This window comes from Blennius ocellaris (assembly GCF_963422515.1).
Source record: "Blennius ocellaris genome assembly, chromosome: 5".
NCBI classification, from domain to species: domain Eukaryota; kingdom Metazoa; phylum Chordata; class Actinopteri; order Blenniiformes; family Blenniidae; genus Blennius; species Blennius ocellaris.
Window position 1 is genome coordinate 29,734,525 of NC_137654.1, and position 21,949 is coordinate 29,756,473.

The window sequence follows — 21,949 nt, forward strand, 5'->3', positions numbered from 1 at the left end:
AAAAAATATTTAAACTTCACAGTTTAACTGACATGGTGCCACAATATAGTTGTAAATTGAGACGGTCCTGTGCCTCTCGCTCTCTTTCTCACACGCGCACACACACACACACACACACACACACACACACACACACACACACACACACACACACACACCACGTATGAACCAGGGTCACACTGCAAAAACACACTCCATAAATAGACTCCGTCCGCCCACCGACCAGCTGACCCACTTCTGCTGAGGAGGAGGAGGAGGAAGAGGAAGAGGAGGGCGCACACACACTAACACTCACACACTTGTTGTGGAGAAGTTCCAGAAGTCCCTCCAGGAGCTGTGGGGCTCCTGACCCAGACAGGACGATGCTGGCGGCCGGGGAGTGACCGCAGCAGCAGCAGCAGCAGCAGCCGCAGCATGTCGAACCGCACCGAGGTTTACCTGTCCGAGCAGGTGGTCGTGCTCGTCTCGTGCGCGCTGTCCTTCCTCGGCTCCTCGCTCATCATCCTCACCTACGTCCTGTGGTCGGACCTGCGGACGACCCCCCGAAAGCTGCTGGTCTTCCTGTCCGTGTCGGACTGGCTCTCGGCGGCGTCCTACGCCTTCGGGGTGTGGCGGGCGTTCGGCTCCGACTCCCCGGACTGCGTGGCGCAGGGCGCCGTGTCCACCTTCTCCAACACCAGCTCCTTCTTCTGGACCGTGGCCATCGCCATCTACCTCTACGTCTTCATCGTCCGCTGCAGCCAGAGGGCGGCCGACAGCCTGGTGCTCTTCTTCCACCTCATCAGGTCTGTGTGCAAACCCCCCCCCCCCCCCCCCCCCCCCGGGGGTCAAAGGTCAAGTCCTGCAGGTCACCTGCTCACCCAATTCATCATTAGGCAAGGCTAATTTATTGATAGAGTAACACTCAGGCACTGTGCTTTGTAAAGAAATCAAATTAAAAGCTTTTCAAACAAATATATGAAAGCTTCACAAAGAAATAAAAGACAGAAATCAAAGCTTTTCAAAGAATAAAATGCATATATTTCAGCTTTTCAAAGAAGTAAAGTAAAGATATTGAAGATTCACAAAGAATCAAAAGAAATGTATTAAAGCTTTACGAAGAAATACGTTTTACAAAAAAATGAAAAATCTATTTAGCCTTTACAAAAAAACATATATATTTTAAAGTTTTACAAAGAAATAAAATAAATCTATTTGGCCTTTACAATTTTTTTTTTTTTTTTTTTTAAAGCTTTTCAAGGAAATGACAAATATATCCATTCATTAAACCCGCTGGAGACAAAACACACAGGAATTCAACTGGGAGCACTTGAAAAGATTAAGAGAAAAAAGTAGAGAAAAGTTAAGAAACCAGTTTTTTCATACAATTTTATCGTCCAGGACGACGTCATTTTATTCCCGTCGTTCTCTTCTTGCACCTACTTTTGCTAATTCAGCGGTATAAGGACAAGTCTGAGCTGCTACTTTGTTCTGGAATCATTCGATTTTTAAACTTCAAACATGCAACACTGATTATTTGTGACAAGTTCGAGGAACCGCGTCGTCGTCGTCGTCACTCGTGTCTATTGAAAACCGAAGCGGTTGAACCGTCTGTGGTTCATCTCCACGTACTGATCCGTTGTTCCGTATGGAGATCTGCTCGTCTGTCGCTCTCCTTCAGCCACACTGAAATCTCAAAAGTGCCACTGAATTGAGGATCACACAACGGGGGCCATTCATCGCCGCCTGTATGCGAACACATGCAGGAGTCGGCCTTGAGCTCAGTGGTATTTATAACCGTCTGCCATTTTATTTTTCTCACTTAAATTGGTAATTAAAAAAAAAAAAAAAACATAAATCTTTTTAGGAGAAGTGAAAACGCTTCCCAGAGAATTTGGCCGACGAAGCTTCCTGAATCGAGCCGACGATTTAGCGGTTTTATGAAATTTAAAGGAACTTAAGCTGCCGTTTTGTGCCGACACGCGAGCCGCCGCCGTGGCGTTGCACCGTCAGCCACCCTCTCTCTGTGTCGTGTCCTCAGCTGGGGCGTCCCTCTGGCCATCACCGTCGCCGCCGTGTGCCTCAACAAGATCGGCTACAACGCCTCCGAGGTGTCGGTGGGCTGGTGCTGGATCCGGATCCAGGCCCCGGACCGGGTCCTGTGGATGCTGCTGACCGGGAAGATCTGGGAGTTCCTGGCGTACCTCACCCTCCCCGTCCTCTACGTCCTGATCAAGAGGCACATCAGCGGGGCGGTGAGGACCGACCTTCCTCCGTGAGAATGTTAGATCAGAGGAGCCGCATTCAGAATCTGCTGTGTCTGGTGTGAGCTGGACTGGCTCCGCCCACACACACGCCCATCTATGGGAAGATGGAGGAACTACTCCCTCTTGTGGTGCTGTGTGCCAGAGCAGAGTGGGAGGAGTCAAAGGGGGAGGAGCCTATCTTGATTGTGATTGGCTGAACCCCCGATGACACTATATAGGGTTTGATTTCTGATTGGCTGCTTGGAGCAACACACTTTTTAAGAGAGAGAGGACACACTTTCTTCCAGTTATGCGGCGTCGATCCAGGTGTGAGGATGATTATTACCGCTGGAAAACCTTTTAGAAAGTGAATTTAGAACAACATGAGCCCTTTTATTTTACACTCCAGACAGATATTCTTTGAATCAGCGAGTTAATGACAATAATCCACACAGATGTGTGCGAGTGTTTCTGTAAACCTGAACATTTTCCATCCAGAAAGTTTCACACGGCACCTTAGCGGACTTTCTTCCGCCATTTCTGTTGATCTTCATGTCGTACATTTCTTTGTCCCCCCCCCCCCCCCCCCCCCCCCCCCGTCTTGCGGCGACTCCCCGCGGGACGCAGCACGCCGCCCTGTCGGAGTACCGCCCCCTGCTGGCCAGCCGGCCGGCGTCGCAGCCCTTCTCCTCCATGGCCGACGTGAAGCTCACGCTCATCCCCGTCATCTTCATCGCCCTGCGCATGTGGAGCACGGTGCGCTTCGTGCTGCTGCTCGCCGGCTCCCCCGCCAGGCAGCACCCGGTACTGGTCACCCTGCACGTGAGTTTTGACGTCGACAAAATTACCCCCCCCCCCCGTCGTCTTCATCGCTTCACTCCAAACACACTGTTTAAAAAAAAAAAAGTTTTTTTTTTAACTCAGAGTCATCATGATGTAAAGGGAAGCTCTTATCTGATGGAAAGTAACGCGGCTTTTTCAGGAAGTGCAGTAAAAACCTTGTAGTGTCGTGTTTTACCACATTATGTGTTTATTTCTTTTCTAAAGCCGGAGTTGATATGAAACCTCATTTTATTGGTCAACTAAACCAGTGTTTTTCAACCTTTTTTTGAGCCAAGGCACACTTTTGTCTTTGGAAAAACCTGGAGTCACACCACCACCTGAAAATGTTAAAATGTTAAACTCTGTAGCCTCTATTAACAATATAAAGTCTTTCTCATCAAAGTTTTATCAACAGGAATCCAGTAAATCCAGAAAGCAAGGACTTTTTTTAATAGTGACTCCCTCAGTGTGAAACCTGGACCTGATGGATGAAGAGCTGAGATCCTGGTTCACATTCTTCCTTTTCAAAAACTTCTCCATCACTGTCACTGACACAGTACTTTGATACAAGATGGTAGCAGGAGGTGGAGATGAACCACACTGACGTCTGTCACTTTCCATTTCACCGGCAAAGTTCTGTGCTGCCCTCTAGTGGTGAAGAGTATTTATACATGATTACTCTGCAACACACTGTCGCTGTGAGAGCAAATGTTGGTTCAGTGTTTTTGAAAAACCCTGAACTAAACTGATTTATCTTTCATTATATAAACTTGCACTGTGATCTTTTCCTCTTTACCACATAAAATATCAATTTAACAGCTTTTCTAAACTCTACATTTGTTTTGTGTTGTTTTGTTTTTTACCCCCCCCCCCCCCCCCCAGGGTATCGGCAACACCTCTCAGGGAGCAGCCAACTGCATCATGTTCGTGTTGTTTACCCGGCCGATCCGCTCACGCCTCTGCGCCACGTTCTGCTGCTGCTGCGGCTCGTGTGGAGGGGAGGAGGCGGCGCGGCCGGACGGCGGGCTGCCGCCGCCGCCAGCGCCGGCGGGTCGGGACGCCTCCACCCTGACGGGGGAGGACAGATGATCCGGAGGCGGACGGACAGAGGTCAGCGGGACGGGAGACGCGTCCCGGTCGTCTCTTCAGCGAGGATGTGTCGTCACGTGTCTGCACTCCGGGTGGCGGGAGGATGAAGATGATGATGATGCTGCGGTGCTAATCACTTACTTCCTTTGACAGTTTGTGGCATTAAAAACAAAAACAAACCAAAAAAAACGACTGCATAGAAGAACGTTTCCAAAGTGAAAGAATGATCTTGTCCTTGTTTGTACATTCTTGGGTATCACAGATTGTTGTTGCTTGTGTCACTAAATTATTCGAATTAAAAACTCTTGTCTGACGTTTCATTAAAAAAAACAACTTGAACTCGTGATGATCTGGTGCCGTTTCTCCCGATGACTCTTGTCTTTTATTTATTTATTTATTTGTTTATTTGCCTCGTCGAGCGGTTGTGACACATTTGACTCTGAGGAGCCGCTGTCAGTTGATCACATGTCGTCCTTCCTTCCCTCAGAGCTTCACTTCTCCTTTGACGATCCCGTCAGACTAAAAGCACCAAACGACCCGCGTTTAACCCTTGACTGTCTGCAGCTCCTTCACCTTTTCATCGAGACGCTCATCGGTGGGAATGAATTTGACTTTAAATATCCTTTTTCGAGGAGAAAGAAACAAGAAAATTGTGAAAGTCTCAAAGAAAACTTCATTTCTTAAGATGAGTGGACACGTTAAGGCTAAAGTTTTGGGTCTCTGCATGAAAACGGTGCTCGGAGTCACTGAAAATGCAGCTTTTCAAAAACACTCCTAACTTTTGTCTATGTGGAGAGTTTGTAAAATAAGCTATTGGAGAAGCTCTTTATCCATTTTATTGTGTTTTCCCACCAGAAGGTTTCATTAAAATTGTCTATGTTGAGATTGAAGTCATTTTATGTACGAATTATTTGTTTTTGGGGATGATATAGACATTTTAATCAAAGAAAAACCTTAGTTTAAATTAATAAGTTATCGTGGCACTATTTCAATAAATAGTTTAATTTATAACACACTTTACATTACAGGAAATAAAATTCACAGTTCTAGGCCGTTAAACATGAAATTGGACTATTTGTGGTTTGAAACTTTTACATGTAAATTATATCTTTAAAACCAAGAAAGGATTCCTAAACATCTGTTATGTTTGATGCACTCCTGATAGTTTCTGTTTTACAATATAAAGATTTATATTTGAGAGAAGAAAAAAAGTTACAAATGTGAGTTTAAGTAAAAAACAACTCGTGCCACTAAATCTTCACAAATCTTTTAAAGTTTCAGAAATCCCCCTATGAAGGATTAACCGATCGGTTCATCATCGTCTGTTTCTCAGGCCTTCATCTCTTCTGGTCGGTCTCTCCGTCCTGACGGAAGGAAAACTCACTGGGCCTCTTCTGGCTCATGTCACGACTTCCCATGTCTCCGTTTTCCATTTCCACAGTTAAAACAGAAAGTATAAAAAAAAAAAAGCCATAACTCCAGCCGGTCGACTCGCCTCCCATCTGATTCAGTTCAAAGTGCAAAGTCAGAGCGTCAGTCACCAGCAGGCCTGGGAACCGGGATGGAAGTGAGGCTTGTTTGTGCTGGTTCCACGTAAAATGTCCACCCAGCAGTTTTCTGTCCTTGTGGACGGCAGAGGACACACACACACACACACACACACACACACACACGACCCACTCTCACTGTATTTCCTCCAGGAATTAATCCACTGAATAACTTTTGGCTGACATTGAAATTGTCCAGCCACTTAAGAAACAGGATTTAGCTTCTTTTTTTTTTTTTTTCTTTTTCTTTTTAACCATCCACTGGCGCTCTGCCGGTTTAATTCATTAAAGTTAAAGAGCACCTCAGGGCGACACTGTACTACCAGTTCAGCGCTACACTTAATGGGAGTAATCCTTCTTTTATTTATTTATTTTTTTTCCCCTCGCTACACCGGCTGTTCCCTCATTTTCAAACACGCCGTCTCCGTCATACGAGGCCAGGCTGTGGTGACGCTGGGTGTTAAGAAACTGCCCAGTGAAAGCGGCCGTGGCCCTCCTGTGTGAGACGTTGTCCTCCTCTTTTGAGTTGTGGCTCCTTCCATCACTCCTCCGCTAAATGTCAAGTGACTTCTGTTCACTTTGTGAGAAGCTGCGGAGCTTCCAGTGAACCGGACAAACCCGCGTTTCACTGACCGCTTATAGAACTGATCTTTCATTTCCACTTTTTCTCTCTGCGGCTGAGGTCGAGGATAATGTTTGTGCTCACATCAGGGAAAGTGTGAGACTCCTCCACTGCTGTGAAGTCATTTTAAACGCATTAAACTAAATCGTGTAATAAATTACCAAAAATGTAAGAGGATAATTAATCCATGAGTTATTGAATTAAGCGGTAAAAACAAATCCTTTTAAAATGTAATAATGGTATGATAATGATATATTACATAAATACAGCTACATATCTTGGAAAGAATTGTACATTTGCAGGGTTTGGACAGTTTGTTTGTCGCTATAAAGGACATTTAACACTCTTAGAATTGCGGTTGTAAACATATTTTGTTATATTATTGGGAAGTTATTGGCTTTATGACATCAGTGGAAGATATTACGTTATTGGCCATGAAATGCACACGTGCTGTTGTGTTGAGTTATATCAAGCTGTTGGAAGATTCCCACATTCCCAACTTTTTGAAAACGGCTCCCAGGGTGGAACTTTTAGAGAACGCTCCCCCATGTACATGGGGAAGATGCAACTTTTTGAAATCAGCGGCACGAAGACGTCGGAAACGCTGCGACTGCACGTTTGGTGTCATTACGAGAACATGGTTAATATTCGTGACTTTTTTATGTTTGGATTATCCAACTTTATGTCATCATGGCTTTTTTAAAATTTTGCCTCCACAATCTTGATTGTTCATTGTGATATTCTTGTGATGCAGCCGGAAGGGTTTCTTTGTTTATTAAAGAAAAACCCGTTGAAAGCATCTTTTGTTCCAGTAAAATGTTATGTTATTTTATTAAAACTATACTTTTTGATTAGATTTGGGTTTTTTTTTTCTTGTTGTTGTTGTTGTTGCTCTGAACACAAATAATTCACTTACTTGTTTTATTTTATTTTCCTGAAGTAAGGTCAAATGTCATCCAGCCCACTGAGCAAACTGCCTCTGGGACTTTGGGTTGGCATCAGGCCGAGCAGCACATGACGACCTGGAGGGAAGACAAACATAAAAAAAAAAAAAAAAAAAACAGTTTGCGGAGCTTTGTAACCAGCATGTCTCTGCTGGAAATGAAGTTCAGTTCAACGGTATGACATGAGACCAAACCTTCAAAGAACAGTGAAGTTGTCTCTCGCTTTCCAGTTTTGCAGCGTCATTTCTGCACAAAACCTGCTTTGTCATGCTGCTTGCAGGACATGAAAGCACTTGCCCTTTTATCTTTATTCGTTATTCAATCGCAGCAGATATCAGCGCTTAGTTGGAGGAATTATTTCCGATGACCTGAACGTCCGGAGAGAGCCAGTCCACACGAGCGCAGTCACTGCAGCAGGTGTGACACCACAGGTTGAACCACGTCGACAGAGTTGAACCTTTGAACAAACGTCCTGATCAAAGGCTTGAAGGGATCCCCTGCAGGTACATGACGTGTGACTCTGCTGCCCTCTGCTGGTCCGGGACGATGACCAGAAGCTCCAGAGGTTATCAGTACAGTGATTAGTGATGTGATTCCTCTCGCTGCTCATACTTTTCCTTCTGTGGATAAAAAAAGCTTAGATTTCAAGACCAAGCCAATTGAAAGGCAATGCGTCAGTCATTCAATCCTCCTTAAATGTCCTTAAATCAACATTGAATCTCGTTGTGCTGAGAGTGTGGTTGTCAAACAGATCATCTGCGCTCAAAGCAGTTGTTACTGATATTTATGACACCGGCTGAACGCTCAGAGTCATGATGCTGAATAAATGTGAGAGCAAACCCTCATTCCGGCTTTTTGCATGATAAAGGACACGATAGATTTTATTTTCAGTAAAAGCGGGTCTTTTCAAATGAGATGATATTGGATAAATGTTGCGCTTGTCTTGGATGTACTTTCCTTCATATCTTCTTTTATCCATTTTTTTTAATGTGTTTTAGTTGCAGGAGACAAAAACAAAATATGCTTGTCCAAGCTGTTTATAAATCACATTCTGCTGTTTTCATCCTCCCGGCTGGCATTTTTACAGCGTTTCATCCCGGAGACACACGGATCACGTTCCCCCCCCCCCCCCCCCCCCGCTATCCTCTCCACTCTGATCTACATCTGGCTGGCGGTGCCGGAGACCAAGAGCAGGACCTTCCTGGAGAACTGCCAGATGTTTGCTAAGAGGAGCAAAGTGTGTGCACTTTATTTGTGGGTTTTTGTGTATTTCATTGCCTTTTTCTGATGAGTCAGAAAGTCTCTTTAAAGCAGTGCTTCTCAAATGGTGGGGCGCGCCCCCCTGGGGGGGCGTGGTGGGGTGTCAGGAGGGGCGCGAGGCGGGCGCGACTTTCAGTATTAGTGTCTTTATTCATGCTTGAACAATAAAAAAAGGGCCTCCAGCCACTAGGTGGAAGCAGTGCTCAAACTAATCAACAGGCTGCCTGTTCAGCCAGTAGAGTAGAAGAAGTACTACACATGAACACCGTGTACAGAACTAGCGGAGGAGGAGGAGCAGAAGTGGAGAAGTTTCTGACAGGAGTGAAAAGAAAAAAGGATGAGTCATCAGAGGAAAAGAAAACAGGTGAGAGTAAACATAAACCTAGTAAGAGCAGGAGATATGACGATGCCTACATAGCCCTTGGGTTTACCGTGTTTTAAGCCTAAAAACTCTGGCAGCGGAGCATGAAGCCAAATAAATTAAGACGGCACCTGGAGACCATACACCCGTTATGTCAGTAAGCCACTGAAGTTTTTTCATCGTAAACTCCATGAGTATCGCCAACAAGCCGGTCATTTCGTCAGCGCGGCATCAGTAAACAAAAAAGCCTGTTAGCCTCTTACAAAGTTGCAAAAAACCTCACACCATAGCAGATTTATTTTGATAATCAGGCGATTGTATGCAGAATGCTGGTGCCAGCAACTCATACAGTGGTTTATACAGATAAATAAATATTATCAAGTTCTCAATGGTAGTACAATATGGGGGGGGGGGGCGCTGAAAAAAATTCTGTCCTCTAGGGGGGGCGTGACAGAAAATAATTGAGAACCACTGCTTTAAAGGTTTTATTGGATATGTGTATATTTGAATACATACATGTTTAAAGGAGTCACACACAAATACTACGTTCAATATTGACTCATGGGTGCTTGAGAAACTTCATCAGGGCTGACTAGATTACCGCTGGAAGGACAGAATTGTTACCACTTTGATTTGACTACATTTATCTTTATAAGACCAAGAAATCACCCACTTGAGTGTTTTTTGTGTGTTTTTGCCCAGAGACCTGACGAGACCCTCAAGCTTTCTTTGAACTTACAGGTGCTTATAAAACCTAAAGAATAATTAAAATATAACAAGCCTTTTATTATAAAATCGTTATAAATTGAACAGGCATTTACGAACTTGCCTTCATCAGTTCAACCCCGTCAGTAAAAGGACGGAAACAAAACACTGACACTTAATATGTTAGTGATGATCTTTCATTACACAAAACAGACATTGCCAGCTGAACTACGCTTTTTTTTTAAAATGTGTTTGCAAACTGCCTCAGGGACATTACATTGGCGAAATGCCTTTGTGGAGGTTGGCCAAGCACAGCAAATGATGAACTGGAGGCAAGACAAACATTAAAAACAGTTTACAGACTTTCACAGCCTGCTGAAAATGAAGTCCGGCTTCAACAGGACGAGCTGAGCAGCAAAATCCTTCTACAAAGAGAAGATACTGAAATCCTCCCTCGCGTTCCATTTCAGTGTCATTTCTGCACTAAACTCGCTCTGTGATGTTATTGGCAGGTTGTGAAATAGCTCACCATTATCCTGATTTGTTATTTAGTCGCAGCCTTGACTGTCATCAATACGGCGCAATAAACCAGAGCAGATAACAACACTTAGTCCGAGGAGGCGTTTATCATCACCTGTACGTCCTGAGAGCAACATGACGGCTGTTATGCAAAGCTCAGCGAAAACATCGTGACTCTCAAGTCGCTGAAGGCCCGAAATGAAACAGATTAACAGGTGTCTGGAGTTTAAATAGGTTCATTAACTGGGTATTCAGAGAGAAAACAGATGATTTACTCCCACTGAAATATATCCTTGTATTTAATGTAACTCAAACGCGCATATTTTTAGTCTGTTTTCACAGTTTCCGGCTGGATTTTAGGCACTTAGTGTGCACAATCCACCTGAATACAACACTGCTTCCCTGGTCCCCCCCCCCCCCCCCAACATCAGATTATAGCCCCCACACAGCCATTGCTGCTCAGTTAACAAATATATTGTGAAAAGGACGTTAATGCCCAACTGAAAAGTAAACAGTTGAACAGTGGGCTTCCCATGAGCCCACTTGACGATCTATGAGGGATAAATACACTAAATCAATCATTTAAAAGTCAGTGTGGTGTGAATATTAAAGAGAAACATCAACAGAAGCCAGAATTTTCATCTGCAACCCAGCTGAACTCGTTTCAAATTTAACTCCCACGTGTCCAAATTTGCGCTGCTCCCCACCGGATCGATGCACAAAAACTGCAAGTCCAAGGTTCATAACGGGGCACACGTTGAGGCGTAGGGAGGTGCTGTATCCTGCAGCCGCGCAGAACTAAACGTAACACCTGGCTGTAAACCGGCGTCTGCTCTCTGAGCTGGTGTCCAAAGGGCAGACGGAGCCCAATAATAACAAAGTCTGTTGCCGAAGGCAAGTCAGTCTAAACACGGCCATGGGGGAGGAAGAAGCATGGGGCGAGACAGAGGAGAGAGGGGTGAGTTACAGCCCCGCGGGGGGTGGTGGGGGGTGGTTGTGGTCCAAACAGCGTAGCAGTGATGGATGACGCTGTGAACGTGTGCTCTTCCTACCCAGAGGTTAACTGCGGTCCTGGCGCTGGCGACGCTCATCTCTGCGTTCGGGTCGTCCTTCCAGTACGGCTACAACATGGCGGTCATCAACTCTCCGTCGTCGGTAACCTGAAACACGGCGGGCAGGGAACCTGCGAACCGAAGGTCCCGAGGCGTTTCCATCAGCTTTATCCCTTGCTCTTTTCAGTTCATGCAGCAGTTTTATAGCGCCACCTACCTGGAGCGCCATGGCACGCCGATGGAGGAGAACTTCCTCACGCTGCTGTGGTCCCTGTCCGTGTCCATGTACCCTGTGGGGGGCTTCTTTGGCTCCCTGATGGTGGCGCCTCTGGTCAACAGGCTGGGGAGGTAAACGTCCTCTGTGGTATACAGGCAGAGTTTACACACTCTCTGAAGCAGCTGGCTTGGTTAGCGCTCTCTCCTTAACGCAACAGTATTGCCGGCTCAAGTTGACTTGGGGGGGATTTTCCAAGTGGACTTTGTCAGCCTGAATTGGTCAACAGTACAAGAAAGATGGATGGATTTCCACTCTCTTTAAAAATATTTGTCTTGGTCCTGAACTCCCCACTAATTGAAGCGAACCAGCAGCTGGAAACCAACCTGAGGGCTGCTTCCTTTACCCTTAACAAACTGTAAATGTTACTCATAAAACACAGTTGTTCTTTACATTTGATATCCTATCAGCTATTCAGCTATTCAGCTATTCAAAATCCATTTATTTTCCATCCTAATCTGTCCTTTATCCTTATGAAATGTCTAAATTAGACTCCTGCACTGATGAGAAGCGAAAGCATGTGTGACTGTTGTCTGTCTGTTATTGTCTCATCCATTAAGGTTAATCATTCAAAATAGATAAGAGAAGTGCAGCTGCGTTGAAATACTTCACCGAACACCGAGCCCGTCTGTTTTTCATCCATCAGCATGTTTCTATGCTCTGGACTGACTTTGTTCCACCCCGTGATAGGAAGGGCACTCTCCTCTTCAACAACATCTTCTCCATCGTCCCTGCTGTGATGATGGGAGTCAGTGAGATTGCCGAGTCTTACGAGATCATCATCGTGGCCAGATTCATCGTGGGCATCTGTGCAGGTCAGCTCCAGCACTGGAGGGGAAGTGGGTGTGTGTAGAAACTCACCTCACACATGCACCCGTCCACTGGTCTGCAGGTCTGTCGTCCAATGTGGTGCCAATGTATCTGGGTGAAATCGCTCCCACAAACCTGAGGGGTGCTCTTGGCATCGTACCGCAGCTCTTCATCACCATCGGAATCCTCAGTGCCCAAGTTCTGGGCATCAGAAACATACTGGGCAACAGCGCAGGTATACTATGACGTGTTTACTGTAAAGTATCTGCCTGTACCTGGTGGGCGATGAAGGAGTCGCCCCAGCTTTTCTCTATCCACCGAGCAATTCTCACAAAGAATTCTCAGTTTGATGTGGAGGATAGATGTATGCTAGCATGTTGACACACACACCCCCCCCCCTCCGTGTCTCCTCTGTACCCAGGCTGGCCCATCATGCTGGGCCTGACTGGAATCCCCGCTGTGATTCAGCTCCTGCTGCTGCCCTTCTTCCCGGAGAGTCCGAGGTACATGCTCATCCAGAAAGGAGACGAGAAGACGGCAAAGAAAGGTCAGGAGAACCCCGCACTGCTTCTCGCCGACGGCAGGAGGAAGCGGCCGGTGAGCTTGCCGAGTTTGTGTTTTCAGCACTGCGGCGTCTTCGCGGCTGGGACGACGTGGACGCGGAGATTTCTGAGATGCGTCTTGAGGAGCAGTCGGAGAAAGCTGAAGGCCACCTGAGTGTCCTCACGCTGCTGTCCCAGCGCTCTGTACGCTGGCAGCTCATCTCCATCATCATCATGAACATGGGACAGCAGCTGTCCGGGGTCAACGCGGTGAGACGTCTTTGTCATTTAGTCAACAGGTCTCGACTTAATGCAGAGTATACGGATGCTGCTCTCACACCGGTCAGGGTCAGGGTTAAGTACTGGATAGACACAACAGGGGTTCCACTACTCTACACTCTATATGCTTTTCCAAATGGACTCTCCTTCCTGGTATCCTCTCATCAACTTTCTCAGGGAGGCTGAGAACTGTGGTACACCGATAATTGGCACACACTCTCTGCTCCGCCATTTTGAAAATAGGGACCACCACCCCAGTCCGCCAGTCCGAAGGTACGGTACTCGAGGTCCGTGCGATGCTCAAGAAGTGTGTCAACCAGGACAGCCAGACAAAACCCAGAGTCTTCAGCAGCTCAGGGCGTTTCTCGTCCACTCCTGCCACCATGGAGTTTTTTGACAACCCCAGGGACTTCCACCAAGGAAATGGACGAGGACACCCCAGAAGCCTCAGGTCCCGCGTCCTGTTAGGGAAGCATGTCGTCTGTGTTCAGGAGATCCTCATCGTGCTTCTTCCACCTCTGGTTGATGTCTTCCTGAACCTCCAGGTCGTACCCTTGAACTTCTTTGAGGCCAACCAAAGACCATCTCTATGGACTCTCAGGACGCCTCCTATTCTGTAGATTGTTTCCCTGCACCCCTTAAGGCTGCAGCACTTTTAGCCCGCTGATACCTGTCTACTGAGTCCAGAGTCCCCTGAGCCAAAAAAGCTTCACAGATCGCTGATGTTCCACTAGCGCGTGATGAAATTATAACTTTTGCATTTTAAAGTAAAAACCTCTGACAAGCACTGTTTAACAAATGTAATTTATGAGCTCTGGATCGGCGACAAATCCAGAATTCAACCTAATAGTATTTTCTGCCGTCACTTGAATGATGTGAGTTAAATATTATTTGCATGTATTTCACTCTGTTTTACTTTATATTTGATGGATTTATTCTGGTCTGCTGGAAAAGTGGCTTTATCCACTGAGGAGGGGCAGATCGGTCTCATCAACCGGTACGGTAAAACCCATCAGATGTATTCCCCGCCGAACCACAACGTGTTTCTCTCTGCCTTCTCAGATCTACTACTACGCACACAGCATCTACGCCACGGCGGGAGTGAAGCCGGACGACGTCCAGTTCGTCACGGTGGGAACCGGAGCGGTCAACGTCGTCATGACCGTCGCCGCTGTGGGTATCCTGTGTGGAGCGGAAGGTCTGCAGCTTGACCTCTGTGACGAGGAAACGGTGGCGCTGACCACGGGGGGGGGTTTGTTCCGGCAGGTCTTCATCGTGGAGGCCTCGGGCCGACGGCTGCTGCTCCTCTGTGGGTTTGCGATCTGCTGCGGAGGCTGCGTGATGCTCACCGTGGCTCTGAACCTGCAGGTACATGACGGGTGACTCTGCTGGCCCCTGCTGGTCCGGGACCATAATCAGAAGATCCAGAGTTTTATCAGTGCAGGAATGAAGCCATGAACTATCAGAACTGAATCTTTAGAGATAGATTTATCATGATTGATTAGCAGACGGAGTAGATAACTGTGAAGTCCATCACATTCTACCAATTAATCATTTTATTAAACTTGACGGTAATGTTAAAAAAAAAAAGTTTTCAGAAACATTCATCATCATGAATAAGTGCAGACAAATCTTCACGCTGTGATTGAGCACACTGATGTTTCTATTACAGTGATCCTGTCATACTGAATATTCCCGCTCTCCAGACGCTGAAAAATTACCGACAAACCTTGAAAAAGTGACATATTACTGTATTGTCCCTTTGACTCATGATCACTTAGAACAGTGCAATTTTTTATTAAATCAAAATATGTGTCGGATGATTTAAATCTTTGAATTTTCCCACATTTAGACACGAAGTTGACCTTATTCCATCTATTTCCACCCTTTTGGATTCATTTCATCACTGTCAGGGGCTGAAAACACAAAGCTCACAAATCTGCACTTCATTCATTTCTTTTGAAATAGTTGGAACTGGTTCGGCTCTATAAATCAACAAAACAAACTAAAATAAGGGCGGTGAAGAAATATACGCAACATTTTGTTATTTATTGCTGCACTCCTGATTGTTTATCAAATTAACTGCAGTAACTTACTTCTTAATGTGCTTAAACCTTTTCCAGCTACTTTAATGTTGTAAATACACTTTTCGAGTGACATTTCCACATATTCTAAATATAAACTGACTTTTCAAATGCCTTTATAGTTAAAAAGTGACTGAGCGAACTTGTTTATTTCCTCTCCTCTGAATGATAAATGTGCCGTCGCTGTGTTGATTTTTCGGCCTCCCCTGAAAGAAAGCTGTTTATTTCTTCAGTGTGTCATTAAGGATGTTTTCTTAATTCACCACAAACTCTCCCAACAAGCGAAGCCACTCAGACTCAATCATCTCCCACCGTTTAGCGGAAAAAAGGGTTTGTCGTCAATAACGGGTCATGCAGGGTCACATGTCGACTTCGTGTGAAATGACTGAATCATACACAAAACTTCAGACTTGAATTATTCATGCTGAGGGTTTTTTTTTTTTTCACGGGTAACTTCACACTTTTAAGCTCTAAAATAGCTGGAACACCGAAGATATCCTGCATGTGTATTTCATATCATAGAAACCTACATGGACGAGTAGAAATAAAGCAGTTGTGAAGGATATAATGTGGAATCCACCCGTCAATAAAACGAAACGTATTTTTAGCAGCATAATACAACGGGAAGCTGAATACAATCGAGAAATACAAAAAAAAAAAGCCAGGAAGAATTGAGCTTTCTATGATCATTTTATGATCTCATTTATCTAATCTATGTTCTTCTGTCTGAGTTGTTTTTGTTTTTGGTCAGTAAGCGAGTGTCAGAACGTTTCTGCGAGGGGGGGGGGGGGGGGGGGAGCTGCTAAGCTGAAAGAATTGCAGTTCTAGACCAACATGTGGAGGGTGAAGTGATGACTCGGCGTCTCTGTTTGCTGAAGGTCGTGAAAATATTCGAGACAGAAAAACACAGAAAGAGCCACCGAAAACCACATCTACACCCCCCCCCCCCCCTTCCCCCAATCAGTACGACCAGTAACTTAATGTAAATGAATGTTTGTGTCGACAGAACAGCGTGACGTGGATGCCCTACGTCAGCATCGGCTGCGTCATCGTCTATGTCATGGGACACGCCATAGGACCCAGTGAGTCTGAGCTCATCGCCACACACACTCATTACACCGTCGGGGGGTGGGGGGGGGTTCCATTAGCTGAGGTGTTGTTTGGATAGTAGCAGACGTGTAATCATATATTTAGTAAATCGGCCGTGACTTGTTTGAGACATGAGTATCCTCGCCATGACCCAGAGGACTGATGAGTGTTTTGCTTGTGGCTGACCGCCTCCGTTTGTGTGTGTGTGTGTGTGTGTGTGTGTGGTGTGTGGTGTATGTGGTGTGTGTGCGTGCCCCTGCAGGTCCCATCCCTTACGTGGTAACCACGGAGATGTTCAGGCAGTCGGCCAGGCCCGCGGCCTTCATGGTGGCGGGCTCCGTCCACTGGCTGTCCAACGTCACCGTCGGCTTCGTCTTCCCCTTCCTGGAGGTTCGCTTGCACAATTTCCCGGGAACTCTTGCGCCGGGAGGTTCACTATTTCAAAACGTTCATTTGTCACAGATGGTCTGGAAGTGTCTCCACGTCCGTTTTCGCCACGGGATTCCTCGTACCTTTCATTCTGCGCCTCATTCGTTCGCTTTAAATCTCAAATCAACACCACGAAAGGAATATTAACATAAATATTTAACCGCATAAACAAAAATACTGTATAATTAATCTGTTTGAGAAATACTGATGTCCAAAGCGACATGTTTTTGCCAGGCGTTTCCTGGCTGCGTCACCACGGCGACCATTTTAAATGAAAGCGCAAAACTTAAGTTGGAAGTCTGTTTCCACGACTTTGAGGCTCTGAGAGCGTAACTTTTTGGAAATTGCTCCCACAAAATGATGCTAAAATAACTTTTATATCTAAAGTTTTGTCGTGTCGAGAATATGTCATGAAAATTATATATTTTCACCAAAAAAAACAACAAACGATTACAGCTGAAAATGACGACAATCTCAACATAAAGCCAATTTCTGTTAAAATTCAGTGAAATCAGCCTGAATTTCCTCATCAGTCATTTTACGTCATTCTTCCCGATGAAGAAACGCCCCAATATTGAGATCAGAGATGTTTTTGTGCGTGTCCAACAATCAAGAAGTGCATTCTCATTAAGTTTGCATCCAATTTAAACTTTTTCCGTTCTTTTTTCACGTGACGATAATATTATAAACCTTTATATATTACAAAACGTGTCACTTTAAACACTTAAAAATATTAAGAAACTATACAGTATATTCAATTTTAAGATGTTTTTTCTTTCTCTTTACTGTCGTTTAAAGCACAAAAACGCCAAAGCGACCATTGTTTTGTGGAGCGAGTTCACCAGGTGACCTGCTTCTGCAGGATGTCGGTCATGTGTTTCCATGTGGTTATTCAGAGGTATTTATACAGTCACACATGTCGTCATTGTGGCTTTGCGTGATCGGTAAAGCGTGTTTAAAGTGTCATTCAATAGCGGGACGCCGTTATTTTAGAAGGCGTGTGGTTCAGCTGGCGGCCTAGCGCACGACGTGGGAAACACGAAAGCAAAACACTGATAGTGGAGATTTGAATGACGTGTGGAAACGTCTTGAATCCACTGTGTTTGTTAAACCAGGTCTTTTTAAACAAGATAATCTTGTTTCAATATTATTATTGTCTTGTCGTTTACTTCCACCTCTCACGTCTTCATTTTTTTAACCGAACGAAGGAGGAACGTGAGTAGCGGGAGAGAGAGGAGAATCCAAGCTGCATATAAATCACATTCTGCTGTTTTCATCCTCCCGGCTGGCATTTTTACAGCGTTTCATCCCTGGGACACACGGATCACGTTTCCTTTCTTCTTCCCCTCCGCCCCCCCCCCCCCCCCCTGCAGAGAGGCCTGGGCCCCTACTGCTTCATCCTCTTCTCCGTCATCTGCCTGATCACTCTGATCTACATCTGGCTGGCGGTGCCGGAGACCAAGAACAGGACCTTCCTGGAGATCTGCCAGATGTTTGCGAAGAGGAACAAAGTGGAGATCAAACTGGGCGACGGCGACGGCGACCTTCCACTGAAGGCGAGCCGGGGAAGCCTGGAGGGGGCGCTGCAGGTCACGGCCTTCTGAAGGGGGAAACGAGAGGAAGCTGGACTCGACTGAATGACGTTTTCATTTAAATCCTGGTTTTTTTTATACTTCTTGGAGTCATTTTATATATAGTGGCCATATTCGTGCCTAATAGTATTCATGTTCAAATTCTATCTTATTCCTGTGTACTCTCTCCTAGCAGTGCCTCTGAGGCGCTGTGCATTTAATCATATGTTCTGAGCAGGTCAACCCGACCGAGGCTGATAAGCAGGATGAGCCGCGTCCTCCACACAGCTGCCTTCTCAGCCTCCCTGCGCGGGATGTTCTTTGATTGTATTCATTGTTGATAAACTGTTAAAACTCACAGAATGTTCATTACTATCATGTGTATCCTGTAAACCCTCCCCTTTGTTTAATGAAATAAAACCGCAGGAGAAATGGTCTGAAGCTCAGAGTGGGTAGGAGGTGTAATCTGAACACGCTCCTAGGCCATTCTCCTCGCGAGTAACCAAAGCTCATTCGTGTTGTCTTCTTCTTTCTTGCAGATTTAATAAATGTCTGTAGCCTAAACCTGACATTTAACTTGGTCCTTCGAGCCGGATGCCAACAACGCCTGGTGGTTCCGGCACACGCGGTCGTCGCCAGCAAGCCCACGGCCGTGGCGGGCCTCACTAGGTGAGACCCAGCACCTTTTCCAGGAACTGACACTGCTTCGTGTGCTGGGACCCGCAGGTTGAAGGCATCCAACGGCGAGAGGAAAAAGACTCCGACGGGTGAGCATTGTTTTGGGTTAAAAAGAAAATGTGCGACTGAGGGTTGCAGGATAGTAAAACCCTGTGAATTCTAGACTCTAACAGGTAAAACTAAAAACGCTGAGGTAGTGGACGCCTGAGAATAGTTCACATTAAAAACGGACGGCGGAGTCCACGGTTGCGGCGTTCCCGAAAATTCCGTAAATAAAAAGGCGCTGAGGTAGTGGACGCCTGAGAATAGTTCACACTAAAAACGGACGGCGGAGTCCACGGTTACAGCGTCACCGAAAATTCCGTAAGAAAGAAACTAAAAGTGTGCATGTTGAATGAGTGGGTGGACTGTGAACCACTAGGTTACAGCCACCATTTAAAAACAACAGGAAAGTAAGTAGTGGGCTGACGTGGAGGCACAGGCAAGAATTCTCCACCTGAAAGGGTTGAAGTGAGAATTACCACGATCAGTAAAAATGAACCACTACCCTGTTGACAGGTTGACCAACGGAACCATAGACTACCCCACGTAGTACGGTCCGTCCAAATTTAAAAACAAAATGGGACAAGGGAACACGAAAAAAACCTAAAACGCGCGATAAATTAACTTGTAAAGATTGGAAATATGTAGAACGCTGCAGCGAAGAAAATGTAAAACATTTGGATAATTGGATCGCAAAATACGACTTCGACGGGAGTCTCAATACACCAAAATAAATAAATAATAATAAATAAATAACAGCTTTACAAAATGCGATTAAAGAAAAAAAAACTAAAAAGGATCCTAAAAAGATGCAAAACGGTTATGACAGCACATAGAAATGGTATGCGTTATATAAATAAAAACAAAAAGTAACTCGAGTGACTGTGACTGACCAAAAGACTGTGTGTATGAAGAGAAATTATTTTCGAAACCCAGACGATCAGTAAAACCTCACGGTGTCAACTGAGCTCTATCTGGGGAGTAAAAATAATCTCTTATTGCTGACTCATCAGGTGAAATTGTGGGAAAATCTAAAATGACTCTCACTCCTGTGATCGAACACCTATTGAAAGACCGGAGCGAACAACAGGTCTGCCCTAGAAGCTCGTCTTTCAAGGAGGAATTAGTGGGTCCATGAGATCGCACTGGCAACATAAATTAAAAATGGGAAGCTGTTGTACAAAAACTAATTAGTGATGAAGTTGGTGACGCAAAATTTATGAGTAAAAGTCACCCTCGCTTGACTCAATATCTAAAACAGTAAAGCAAAAGAAATATGGATTTAAACGAAAACTGCAATCAGAAGAGTGTGTAAAATTAGTTATACAACTTAAAGTACAAGTGTGTGTGTTTTTGTGTGTGTGTGTTTGTGTTTTTGGGTGTTTGCGTGTTTGTGTGTGTGTTCAGTGTGTGTGTGCAGGAGACACGTCTCCACACTGAACGGCTTTAGACGAGATAACACAAAAACAAAACAAAACTGCTCTAAGTAATGTGTCGGGACTATTTTTAATGTGTTTAGTGAAGAAATAAACGTATCTAAAGTAAACTTAAGTTATTTGGAATTTAAACTTAAAAAAATCTATAAATAAAATTGCTAAATTAACTGAATAGAATAAATGGATGAAATAAATGAATCAATAAAGGAATCCTTGAACAAATACTTTGGGTGTACATGCATGAATCAGAGCTCCTCCTTATCAAACAGCTGTTATGGAGACCGAGGACATTGAATGAAAACACAGATCCACAGCTCCGATCCCATTCTGCTTCTACCAGACGTTGCTGGTGGAGGAATGAGAGGCTGTGGAGGCGCTAGGTTGGACTACAAACATGGAAACTCTCAACGTAATGACGACATGCCGTGTCGCGACGTAAAATACACTTCAGCGTGCCAAGGTCGTACCATGAGAACACACACACACATAGTGGGAGAATGAAGGGATTCAAATACACAGTGTTGAACATTTCAAGTAGATACAAGTTTAAACTTGGGAGTTTGAGGATCAAAATTAGAATTTGATGTGTGCAATGAAATTTAAGACCTTTTACAGAGGTCCAGGAATTAAATGGTTTATAAAATCAACAATAGATTAGTGAAACTAAACTAAACTAACATGGTGACTAAAACTAGACTAAACATTTAGATGAAGTTTGGAAAGAGTCAGTTTACAAAAAAACCAAAACCTCAAACAAGAAATTAAAAAATAAGAAACTGATCAAATTATTCTCAATTTTTTAAGATAATAGATTGTTACCTTTGCAGAAACAAAATAATCTGGCTAGTATTTGTCTGTGATATTACATCAAAACAATCTATCTTATCATGCGAGACATGAGAGTTTGACTGTCTACCAAAAACGTACATCCTTGACCAGATTTAAAAGGTGCGTCTAACAAAATCAGATTTAACAATATTGGATGAGAAAATAGAATGAAAAATAAATAAATAAATAAAAAATGTAGCATAGCAGAAAGAGATTTTCTATTTCTGACCAAAAGGAAAACCTACTCTACCAAAATCACGATATAAATAGGAGCAATAATGAGCCATGGGCTTCGCCATGCCTCAACAGGAGGGATGGTACACTAATAATATCATCAATTCTTACTAAATAAAAAAATTTTTTTTTTTTTTGAGCAGTATATATAATCTGTATAAAACAGAAAACAAAAAAGGAGGTACATTTCCAAAACCAGAATAGTGATAATAGATGCATTTTCTAAATGGATAGAACTATTTCCAACATAACATCCAGATACTGGAACATTAGCAAAAGCACTTTGCAAAAAATTATAATCCCAACATACGGAATAGCAAAACAATTTACTGCGATAATGGAAGCCATTCGGTAAACAAATTCACATAGAAGGTATCAGAACATTTAGGAACAAAATTAAATTAAATTAAAAATCGTTGTGCTTTTGTCCAGAAAGAGCTGGTTTAGTGGAAACATATTCAAAATAGCAGAAAGGCAAACTTGGATACATTTATCACATTGTAAAAT

The 21,949-nt window shown here is 44.4% G+C and overlaps 2 protein-coding genes across 2 annotated transcripts; both read left to right on the plus strand.

The window, feature by feature from the left end:
- Positions 1 to 300: 300 nt before the first annotated feature.
- Positions 301 to 4,391, plus strand: gpr157 (G protein-coupled receptor 157). Its single transcript, XM_080496751.1, has 4 exons — positions 301 to 785; positions 2,021 to 2,234; positions 2,853 to 3,047; positions 3,930 to 4,391. Exons 1-4 carry the CDS (start codon positions 415 to 417, stop codon positions 4,134 to 4,136), a joined length of 987 nt encoding a protein of 328 aa, XP_080352877.1. The 5' UTR covers positions 301 to 414; the 3' UTR covers positions 4,137 to 4,391.
- Positions 4,392 to 8,775: 4,384 nt separating this feature from the next.
- On the plus strand, positions 8,776 to 18,725 carry slc2a5 (solute carrier family 2 member 5). Its single transcript, XM_080497511.1, has 12 exons — positions 8,776 to 8,873; positions 11,151 to 11,249; positions 11,334 to 11,494; positions 12,111 to 12,235; positions 12,313 to 12,465; positions 12,652 to 12,777; positions 12,855 to 13,042; positions 14,114 to 14,224; positions 14,318 to 14,419; positions 16,142 to 16,217; positions 16,487 to 16,614; positions 18,027 to 18,725. The coding sequence occupies exons 1-12, from the start codon at positions 8,847 to 8,849 to the stop codon at positions 18,255 to 18,257; spliced, it is 1,527 nt and encodes a 508-aa protein (XP_080353637.1). The 5' UTR covers positions 8,776 to 8,846; the 3' UTR covers positions 18,258 to 18,725.
- The last annotated feature ends 3,224 nt before the right edge of the window (positions 18,726 to 21,949 follow it).

Coding starts and splice junctions, on each gene's coding strand:
- gpr157 (XM_080496751.1), top strand. CDS start 415: ATGTCGAACCGCACCGAGGTTTACCTGTCCGAGCAGGTGGTCGTGCTC. Junction 786..2,020: donor CTCTTCTTCCACCTCATCAG/GTCTGTGTGCAA, acceptor TCGTGTCCTCAG/CTGGGGCGTCCCTCTGGCCA. Junction 3,048..3,929: donor CGGTACTGGTCACCCTGCAC/GTGAGTTTTGAC, acceptor CCCCCCCCCCAG/GGTATCGGCAACACCTCTCA.
- slc2a5 (XM_080497511.1), top strand. CDS start 8,847: ATGAGTCATCAGAGGAAAAGAAAACAG. Junction 12,778..12,854: donor CGAGAAGACGGCAAAGAAAG/GTCAGGAGAACC, acceptor TTGTGTTTTCAG/CACTGCGGCGTCTTCGCGGC. Junction 14,420..16,141: donor CCGTGGCTCTGAACCTGCAG/GTACATGACGGG, acceptor TTGTGTCGACAG/AACAGCGTGACGTGGATGCC.